The sequence below is a fragment of the Sinocyclocheilus grahami genome, unplaced genomic scaffold (assembly GCF_001515645.1).
Source record: "Sinocyclocheilus grahami isolate Dianchi unplaced genomic scaffold, SAMN03320097.WGS_v1.1 scaffold681.1, whole genome shotgun sequence".
In the NCBI taxonomy this organism is placed as follows: Eukaryota; Metazoa; Chordata; class Actinopteri; order Cypriniformes; family Cyprinidae; genus Sinocyclocheilus; species Sinocyclocheilus grahami.
The window spans coordinates 157,939-168,356 of NW_015505860.1; the positions used below are offsets into that span (position 1 = coordinate 157,939).

Sequence of the window (10,418 nt, forward strand, 5' to 3'; positions counted from 1 at the left end):
GTTATAATAACATTAAAAATTCAAATCCAGATATTGATTTTCAAAAATGTATTATAACATTTGATTATTTCTTTCCCCAAAATGCAATAGACACTTTTTTTCTTCAAAATGCAATAAATCCATTGAATCAATGTAAAAGTTATTTTTCATATTGAAACTGTTGAAAATACACAACATAGTAAGATGATCCACATATGACAGCCTCTGAACTTGGGCAATACTAATCTTATATACAGGCACTGGACTAAAAATACATTCAATCAGTCATCGCTCCCAAAATGAATTCAACGGGTCATCTTGTTAGTGCTATAAATTAATTACAACAATAAAATAACATTTCATCATGAACATACATGAACAACAATATCACATTAGACCACAGAAATTCCAAAATGACATTTCCCTTACATTCAACTTCCAAAAGTGCACTCATCTTTGCCATGTTACATTCATTTAGTTGAAGGGAGACTGGCGTTTGTCGCGGTTTGGGACAAAAAGGGAGAAAACATGACAGAATAACTCGACGGATATCGCATTTTGCGTAAAATTTAAAATTGACGTTTCAATACCGACCAGATACAATACTAATTTGGGCGGAAACTCATTTATTTATTTTTTTTAAATGGCGTTTATCGCATTTTGGAACCAAACTCTTCATATATATATATATATATATATATATATATATATATAAAATAAATAAATAAATGTTTTTATTTTTTGTAGCCAAGTACAAAAACAGCATTCCTTTTCTCCTGTCGTTGTGCTTCAGCACAATGGAGCGTTTCTTGTCTGCTTTTGTTTCATCTGCAAGCACAGTGAAATGAAGTGTGGATGTCTATTCTTTATGCTAATAGTGTTTGGGTCTATGGCAGTTTGAAAATACTGAACGACATTCCGAAAACATTAATATTTTCAGAGAGCCCAGAGCAATATTCATTCTACCAAATTATATAGACAATTGATTCATTTTGGATGCAAAGATGACTGTTTCAATCCCATATACAACTAAAAGCCTATTGCTATTTACATGTATTGCCTTAGGATATAGGTTAAACCATTGTTGTCTAAATAATGTTCAGTGCTCTGGAAATTCTCCCATGTGTGATAAAATAGCTTGAACTCGAAAGTCAACATGGTACACTTGACAAGGACTTTTGGAGGACTTCTACAAGACTTGATTAAGCAAATAAACAACTAGCTAGTTAAATAAATAAATACACAAGTTGATCATTTTGACAAGTTTTTTCGATCACCACAAAGATATGGTTGCATCAAATTGCCTGCAATATGCTGCATGAAAATTCTGTCAAATTTTGTATGTGCATATTAACAGCCATAGTATTTTGCTGTGCTTAAAAAAAACTATAAATTGCATTGACATGATTGTCTTTGTAAGTTAAATTGTACCCTCCTAACTTTTATGAGGTACATAACCTATAGGTGCAATCTATAACTGTACAGTAAATAATGAACTTTAAAACAAAAGCTATTGCACTTATCTGTTGAACACATCACCCAACACCGCTGTGACATCTCTTGTTTTTCAGTTTTAAAAGATGTATTACAGTGAAAAGTTCATGCTGCTCAGCGAGGTCCAACAATGAGAGCAGTGTTACATGGAGTTGAGAAACACGAGGACAGTCTGCAGGCTCACAGTATGCAATATGCATGCAGGGGCCACTGAGAAGAGTACACATGAGAATCACAGTGATGTGTGTTGTCTTTCAAGGGTCTGAAAGAAAGAAATATGCGACCCACTCACAAAACAGATTCATGATGTATGAGTGATAATCAACGTCTATGCTTTTATTACATTTCAATTGTGTATTCATTTTACTGATTAAAACAAGGATGAGCAAAAATAAGTGCTGAACAGTCATGAGCTCCCATGACTCCCACCACTAACAAATATTTTTGACCAAAATCATGGTTTTGTTTGTTCTCTTGCAGCATGCCTATGTGACGCAGATTACAGACAAGTTCTGCAAAATGACCACAGACATCACCGGCCGTCTTCCACTCAATGTCTATGTCATCATTCTTGGGATAGGCCTCTTCATTTTTATGTTGAGCATGATCTTCTGTTGCTACCTGTTCAGGTATCTTAAACTATATAGCAGTTAGTAGTTTCTGCAGTGAAAGCGCTGTGGATATTTTCACAAAATGAAGATAAACAGCTGTATTAAACGTCACATGGCAAGTGTATTTATGTCGTATTTTATTTCATAGACAATGGTTATTCATTGTCCTTTCCATAGGCATTATAAAGAAAATAAAAAATATAATAAAAGTTCATTTCAAATTATGAAAAAGGAAAAAACAGAAGTAAAAATTTAAGTGTAAAATTAAGGAAAATAAATACATGTAATAAGCTGAATGCATTAATACAGTGCAACTAGTAAAGTACAGTACATCAAACTGCTGTAAAGAATGTGCGGGCAAACAATTTTTTTTAAACGTATGCTACATTTTTTTATATTTCACAGATTGAGGCGACAAGGCACACAAGAACAATATGGATATAATGAGGTGATTTATTTATAATTAAAAAAATATATATATATACACACACATACACACAGATGCATATACTAATTATAAATAATATTATTAATAATTAAACACCTTTTTTCTTACAGGTCATTCTAAAAGGTCCAGGGAAAAAATTGAGTCTTCTTGGAGTAAGGAACTGCCAAAACAATACCTTTAGTTCACTCTAACGTAAAATTCTTACATTTCTATAATTTACTCACCCTCGTGTTATTTCAAACCTGTATGACTTACTTACTTCCGTAGAACACAAAAAAGAATTTCGGGCTGAATATCCAAACTGATTTTTTCCCCTTTATTTAAAAAAAGTAAAACAGGACTAATCATCAACTCTCATATTCCTTCTATAAAAAAGCACCTTGAACATTCTGCTGCATAATAAATTTTTTTGCTCCAGCAAGGTTTGGGATGACAAATTGAGTAAGAATTAAAATTTTTAGCCAACCATCTACGTTATTGTATTAACAATGTTTGAAACTATTACAATTGTTTTAATTAGAAAATATAAATAATTCAATAAAATATAAATTAATTATAATATATATATATATATTATATATATATTATAAATGAATAGAAAGCCTCTGACTGTCTCTGTTTTTTTCTTCCATTCTCTTTCACTTTATAGCAGACCTGTGCAGTTTGCCTGGAAGAGTTTCGGAGCCGGGATGAACTAGGGGTTTGCCCGTGTTCTCATGCCTTCCACAAAAAGTAAGATCTTTTAGCATCTTGTCACACTACCCAACCTTTCTCATTATGTTTCTGTATTCTGAAAATAATTCATATAAAAATAAACACTGATTGATGATTTTACAATATGAACATTTAAAACAACACATTCCTTCAAAAACATTCAAGCATGTAGATTCCTGACACACAGAATGTTATTAGAGGCACTAAAACAAGAACCACAAATGAAGCTGTCAAGGCATTGCGACTGAATTATGAGAATTAGCCTTGAGTAACACCTGTCAGACTTTTCATTATTCGAAAACATCCTTCAGTTTCAGCCTGTCGTCTTGTGACATGGCCATAATGCATAAAAGCGCTCAAGTCTATAGATAGCTGCTGCATAACAGACCCATCTCTCCTCTTTTCACTTTGTCTCCTGCTAAGGTGTCTGGTGAAGTGGCTGGAAATTCGCAGCGTCTGCCCCATGTGCAACAAGCCCATCTGCAGGCTCCAGCCAGACCCTCCGCAGGGGGCAGAGGGGCCCCAGAACCCCCTGGAAGTGTGACAGAAGAGGGACGACACTGCTCAGAGATAGACAGCCTCTCATACACTTAAGAACAGCGTTAAAAAACACCACACTACTGGGGTGGGTGGACTAGTCCCAAATACACAACAACCGCCCCTGTCCACCAATCACCAGATTTCTCCTGCATAGATGGGGGGAGGGAGGGGAAGCGGGATTTTCCCAGTAGAACTGAACTGATGTGCCGTATTCTTGGTCATAATGTAGCTTGCAGCAAGATAAATTAATGCCTTGTGGACTCCAAACAGACAAATATTCAGACCAGGACAGTTGCACACAACATGAGGTCTGAACTGACACTGGGCAATATGTGTGAATTTAAGGAAGTCCTCCTCTGAGATAGACTGTGGTCACTATTATTACCATAAAGGGTCATGTTTAGGAAGGCCCAGTTACAGAATCCAAAGTGAGGAGCAGCTCACTGGCTGACCTTAAGGATCTGTGAGCTCATCGGATGTTACTCTTGCCAATATTTTGATGTTTGACACTCATAAATGTGTTTGTTTAGAGTCACGTAGGTGTTCTGAGTGCTAAAGGTAGCTCAGAACCCACACTGTAATGCAGAACCCTCAGAGTCAGATTGGATGAAATTTGGCCTAATTTACTGTAAGTTATTGAAGGTGGATGTTTTGTACTATATATTGCTCTCAATAAAAGTTTCTGTGATGGAACCAGTTTTTGTGTTCATTCACTATGTAAAATAATGTCAAAGTTCCATCTTTGCATGTGCGTATGATAATCATCTTTATTTTAATATATATATATAAAATAAATAAATAAATGTTTTTATTTTTTGTAGCCAAGTACAAAAACAGCATTCCTTTTCTCCTGTCGTTGTGCTTCAGCACAATGGAGCGTTTCTTGTCTGCTTTTGTTTCATCTGCAAGCACAGTGAAATGAAGTGTGGATGTCTATTCTTTATGCTAATAGTGTTTGGGTCTATGGCAGTTTGAAAATACTGAACGACATTCCGAAAACATTAATATTTTCAGAGAGCCCAGAGCAATATTCATTCTACCAAATTATATAGACAATTGATTCATTTTGGATGCAAAGATGACTGTTTCAATCCCATATACAACTAAAAGCCTATTGCTATTTACATGTATTGCCTTAGGATATAGGTTAAACCATTGTTGTCTAAATAATGTTCAGTGCTCTGGAAATTCTCCCATGTGTGATAAAATAGCTTGAACTCGAAAGTCAACATGGTACACTTGACAAGGACTTTTGGAGGACTTCTACAAGACTTGATTAAGCTCATAAACAACTAGCTATTTAAATAAATAAATACACAAGTTGATCATTTTGACAAGTTTTTTCGATCACCACAAAGATATGGTTGCATCAAATTGCCTGCAATATGCTGCATGAAAATTCTGTCAAATTTTGTATGTGCATATTAACAGCCATAGTATTTTGCTGTGCTTAAAAAAAACTATAAATTGCATTGACATGATTGTCTTTGTAAGTTAAATTGTACCCTCCTAACTTTTATGAGGTACATAACCTATAGGTGCAATCTATAACTGTACAGTAAATAATGAACTTTAAAACAAAAGCTATTGCACTTATCTGTTGAACACATCACCCAACACCGCTGTGACATCTCTTGTTTTTCAGTTTTAAAAGATGTATTACAGTGAAAAGTTCATGCTGCTCAGCGAGGTCCAACAATGAGAGCAGTGTTACATGGAGTTGAGAAACACGAGGACAGTCTGCAGGCTCACAGTATGCAATATGCATGCAGGGGACACTGAGAAGTGTACACATGAGAATCACAGTGATGTGTGTTGTCTTTCAAGGGTCTGAAAGAAAGAAATATGCGACCCACTCACAAAACAGATTCATGATGTATGAGTGATAATCAACGTCTATGCTTTTATTACATTTCAATTGTGTATTCATTTTACTGATTAAAACAAGGATGAGCAAAAATAAGTGCTGAACAGTCATGAGCTCCCATGACTCCCACCACTAACAAATATTTTTGACCAAAATCATGGTTTTGTTTGTTCTCTTGCAGCATGCCTATGTGACGCAGATTACAGACAAGTTCTGCAAAATGACCACAGACATCACCGGCCGTCTTCCACTCAATGTCTATGTCATCATTCTTGGGATTGGCCTCTTCATCTTCATGTTGAGCATGATCTTCTGTTGCTACCTGTTCAGGTATCTTAAACTATATAGCAGTTAGTAGTTTCTGCAGTGAAAGCGCTGTGGATATTTTCACAAAATGAAGATAAACAGCTGTATTAAACGTCACATGGCAAGTGTATTTATGTCGTATTTTATTTCATAGACAATGGTTATTCATTGTCCTTTCCATAGGCATTATAAAAAAAATAAAAAATATAATAAAAGTTCATTTCAAATTATGAAAAAGGAAAAAACAGAAGTAAAAATTTAAGTGTAAAATTAAGGAAAATAAATACATGTAATAAGCTGAATGCATTAATACAGTGCAACCAGTAAAGTACAGTACATCAAACTGCTGTAAAGAATGTGCGGGCAAACAATTTTTTTTAAACGTATGCTACATTTTTTTATATTTCACAGATTGAGGCGACAAGGCACACAAGAACAATATGGATATAATGAGGTGATTTATTTATAATTAAAAAAATATATATATATACACACACATACACACAGATGCATATACTAATTATAAATAATATTATTAATAATTAAACACCTTTTTTCTTACAGGTCATTCTAAAAGGTCCAGGGAAAAAATTGAGTCTTCTTGGAGTAAGGAACTGCCAAAACAATACCTTTAGTTCACTCTAACGTAAAATTCTTACATTTCTATAATTTACTCACCCTCGTGTTATTTCAAACCTGTATGACTTACTTACTTCCGTAGAACACAAAAAAGAATTTCGGGCTGAATATCCAAACTGATTTTTTCCCCTTTATTTAAAAAAAGTAAAACAGGACTAATCATCAACTCTCATATTCCTTCTATAAAAAAGCACCTTGAACATTCTGCTGCATAATAAATTTTTTTGCTCCAGCAAGGTTTGGGATGACAAATTGAGTAAGAATTAAAATTTTTAGCCAACCATCTACGTTATTGTATTAACAATGTTTGAAACTATTACAATTGTTTTAATTAGAAAATATAAATAATTCAATAAAATATAAATTAATTATAATATATATATATATATTATATATATATTATAAATGAATAGAAAGCCTCTGACTGTCTCTGTTTTTTTCTTCCATTCTCTTTCACTTTATAGCAGACCTGTGCAGTTTGCCTGGAAGAGTTTCGGAGCCGGGATGAACTAGGGGTTTGCCCGTGTTCTCATGCCTTCCACAAAAAGTAAGATCTTTTAGCATCTTGTCACACTACCCAACCTTTCTCATTATGTTTCTGTATTCTGAAAATAATTCATATAAAAATAAACACTGATTGATGATTTTACAATATGAACATTTAAAACAACACATTCCTTCAAAAACATTCAAGCATGTAGATTCCTGACACACAGAATGTTATTAGAGGCACTAAAACAAGAACCACAAATGAAGCTGTCAAGGCATTGCGACTGAATTATGAGAATTAGCCTTGAGTAACACCTGTCAGACTTTTCATTATTCGAAAACATCCTTCAGTTTCAGCCTGTCGTCTTGTGACATGGCCATAATGCATAAAAGCGCTCAAGTCTATAGATAGCTGCTGCATAACAGACCCATCTCTCCTCTTTTCACTTTGTCTCCTGCTAAGGTGTCTGGTGAAGTGGCTGGAAATTCGCAGCGTCTGCCCCATGTGCAACAAGCCCATCTGCAGGCTCCAGCCAGACCCTCCGCAGGGGGCAGAGGGGCCCCAGAACCCCCTGGAAGTGTGACAGAAGAGGGACGACACTGCTCAGAGATAGACAGCCTCTCATACACTTAAGAACAGCGTTAAAAAACACCACACTACTGGGGTGGGTGGACTAGTCCCAAATACACAACAACCGCCCCTGTCCACCAATCACCAGATTTCTCCTGCATAGATGGGGGGAGGGAGGGGAAGCGGGATTTTCCCAGTAGAACTGAACTGATGTGCCGTATTCTTGGTCATAATGTAGCTTGCAGCAAGATAAATTAATGCCTTGTGGACTCCAAACAGACAAATATTCAGACCAGGACAGTTGCACACAACATGAGGTCTGAACTGACACTGGGCAATATGTGTGAATTTAAGGAAGTCCTCCTCTGAGATAGACTGTGGTCACTATTATTACCATAAAGGGTCATGTTTAGGAAGGCCCAGTTACAGAATCCAAAGTGAGGAGCAGCTCACTGGCTGACCTTAAGGATCTGTGAGCTCATCGGATGTTACTCTTGCCAATATTTTGATGTTTGACACTCATAAATGTGTTTGTTTAGAGTCACGTAGGTGTTCTGAGTGCTAAAGGTAGCTCAGAACCCACACTGTAATGCAGAACCCTCAGAGTCAGATTGGATGAAATTTGGCCTAATTTACTGTAAGTTATTGAAGGTGGATGTTTTGTACTATATATTGCTCTCAATAAAAGTTTCTGTGATGGAACCAGTTTTTGTGTTCATTCACTATGTAAAATAATGTCAAAGTTCCATCTTTGCATGTGCGTATGATAATCATCTTTATTTTAAAGAATTAGCAATTTATTGCTAACAATAAATTGCAAATGACTCATTTGAAGATATGATCAGCATGTTTCAGTGAGGTAATCTGAAACTATATATTTATATAAATACACACACACACACACACACATATATACACACACAATTGTTCAAAAGTGTGGGGTCAGTAGGATTTTTTAAAGAAATCAATACTTTTATTTAGCAAGGATGCATATTAAATTGAACAAAAGTGGCATTTAATGCAATTATGTTGCAAAAGATTTCTGTTGCAAATAAATACTGTTCTTTTCAACTTCCTATTCATCAAATAATCCAGAAAAAATGTATTGCTGTTTCCACAAAAATAATAAGCACAACTTAGATAATAATGGAAAATTAAGCAAATAATCATATTAGAATGATTTCTGAAGGATCATGTGGCACTGAAGACTGCAGTAATGGCTGCTGAAAATTCAACTTTGCCATCACAGGAATAAATCACTTTTTTAAATGTATGAAAATAGAAAACTCTTTTTTATGAATTGTAATAATATTTAACATTATAACTGTTTTTACTGCATTTTTGATTATACAACTAACACTTTGGTGAGCCTAAGCAATTTCTTTCAAAAACATTTAAATAAATTGTTTATTTATGACATTCGGTCGTATTCAGAGGGAACATTACTGAAGATACCTTTCTAACCCAAGAAATGGCCTGTTGATGTTACCTAATGTAGTCAGGTTGTTTCAGCATTTTACTGTGTACATTTCCCATTAAATCCTATCCTTCCTCGAAAAGTCTTCATGACTCAGTGCAAAGCAACAAATAGGAACTCATTACTTGTGTGATAACTGAATTATCTTGTTTGAATTGCTCAGAATTTCATATTTGTTGTGATCATTCCTAGTCCACAAGTCTACAAAACACAGTGATGAAAGTCTTGCTATTCTAAAAGCTATGCTGGTGAGCTTGCATAATCTTTGTGACCCAGTATTGCTAGAAGCAGCTGAGGAACACAGGGACAGTTTCTCTGAGTGTGACAATTAAGCACCCTTTTTAAAAGGGGAGAATAATATTTCTGAGCTGTACAGACGTACTTGCTAACATATGGTGTGTATCTGCTGTAACATGTTACTTGAGGATGTCTGACACATTGGCAGGCTAAATGTTGCCTATGAAAGTGGCCGGTAAAGTGATAATATACAGAAGACTAACTTCACAACTATGTCAAGATATTAGCATTTTATATGCATAATCACTGGCTTTGCTTTATGGACTGTTGTCACACGTTAGCATGTAATTACAATGCCATGATTTACACTAGCTAACCGCATGTAGTGACTCACACAGCTATAAAAAACAAAAAAGGTTCACTTTCCGGTGCTCAAACCGAACACTTCTGTGAGTTCCTCTGACTGCCTGTGAATAGTCAAAATAGAACCTTCTCATCTCTGCTTAAATAGCCTACCCTTACGAAAAATACGTTTATTCAAGTGTGCTATTAGTATACTTCTTTTAAACTAAAAATAGTAAATATATTATAGTAATAATATACTTTTAGTCTACTTTTTATGTACTTCTCAGAAATGGGCTTTATGTACTTCTCAGAAATATACTTAAAATGACATTTAAGTATACTTGACTTATACTTAGAAAAAGTCTAAATATATTTGAGCTATAATAGTGTTCCTAGAATTAGTGTTTTCATTGTTATACTGTAGGGGGCACTAGTACACATTTTCTGTACAGAATTTCCAAAAAACACAAGTGAAGAAGAAACCGAAACAACAGATGCTTCCACACGTAATCTAACACCATCATCGGATATAAAACAGCATCAAAACTGTGTAACGTTATGGAATAAAATGTCGACCAATGAAGAAGTAATAATAACTGTCAAGCTTTGGGGTGTTGATCGACTTTATCTACGTTTTGATTATCATTCTGAATCCAATTCATAGTCTTTTGTCAGCTTTTTGTTCAAAATGTTATTTCTTT

General features: G+C 34.9%; 2 protein-coding genes across 8 annotated transcripts in view; both read left to right on the forward strand.

Annotated features, from left to right (window-relative positions):
* The window catches only part of LOC107559326 (RING finger protein 122-like), a 7,072-nt gene extending 2,600 nt beyond the window's left edge, over window positions 1–4,472 (forward strand). For 4 of the 6 annotated variants that reach the window (XM_016243098.1, XM_016243100.1, XM_016243101.1 and 1 more), the window contains exons 2-6: window positions 1,954–2,102; window positions 2,490–2,532; window positions 2,643–2,684; window positions 3,182–3,264; window positions 3,670–4,472. In XM_016243098.1, the coding sequence (XP_016098584.1) occupies window positions 1,993–2,102; window positions 2,490–2,532; window positions 2,643–2,684; window positions 3,182–3,264; window positions 3,670–3,790 (399 nt within the window). In that variant the 5' untranslated portion in view covers window positions 1,954–1,992 and the 3' untranslated portion in view covers window positions 3,791–4,472. The other 2 variants (XM_016243102.1, XM_016243097.1) reach the window with 2 other exon arrangements.
* A 1,116-nt stretch (window positions 4,473–5,588) lies between these two features.
* LOC107559328 (RING finger protein 122-like) lies at window positions 5,589–8,353 on the forward strand. Of its 2 annotated transcripts, XM_016243104.1 has the most exons (6): window positions 5,590–5,662; window positions 5,835–5,983; window positions 6,371–6,413; window positions 6,524–6,565; window positions 7,063–7,145; window positions 7,551–8,353. In XM_016243104.1, exons 2-6 carry the CDS (start codon window positions 5,874–5,876, stop codon window positions 7,669–7,671), a joined length of 399 nt encoding a protein of 132 aa, XP_016098590.1. In that variant the 5' UTR covers window positions 5,590–5,662; window positions 5,835–5,873; the 3' UTR covers window positions 7,672–8,353. The 2 variants fall into 2 exon arrangements, with proteins under 2 accessions (XP_016098589.1, XP_016098590.1); XM_016243103.1 differs by having other exon boundaries at window positions 5,589–5,983.
* The last annotated feature ends 2,065 nt before the right edge of the window (window positions 8,354–10,418 follow it).

Bases quoted from the DNA above. Each gene is read 5' to 3' on its own strand.
- LOC107559328 (XM_016243103.1), top strand. From the start codon at position 5,811: ATGGTTTTGTTTGTTCTCTTGCAGCATGCCTATGTGACGCAGATTACA. The intron at 6,566-7,062 runs GTAAGGAACTGC...TTCACTTTATAG, and splicing joins AAAAATTGAGTCTTCTTGGA to CAGACCTGTGCAGTTTGCCT. The intron at 7,146-7,550 runs GTAAGATCTTTT...TCTCCTGCTAAG, and splicing joins TCTCATGCCTTCCACAAAAA to GTGTCTGGTGAAGTGGCTGG.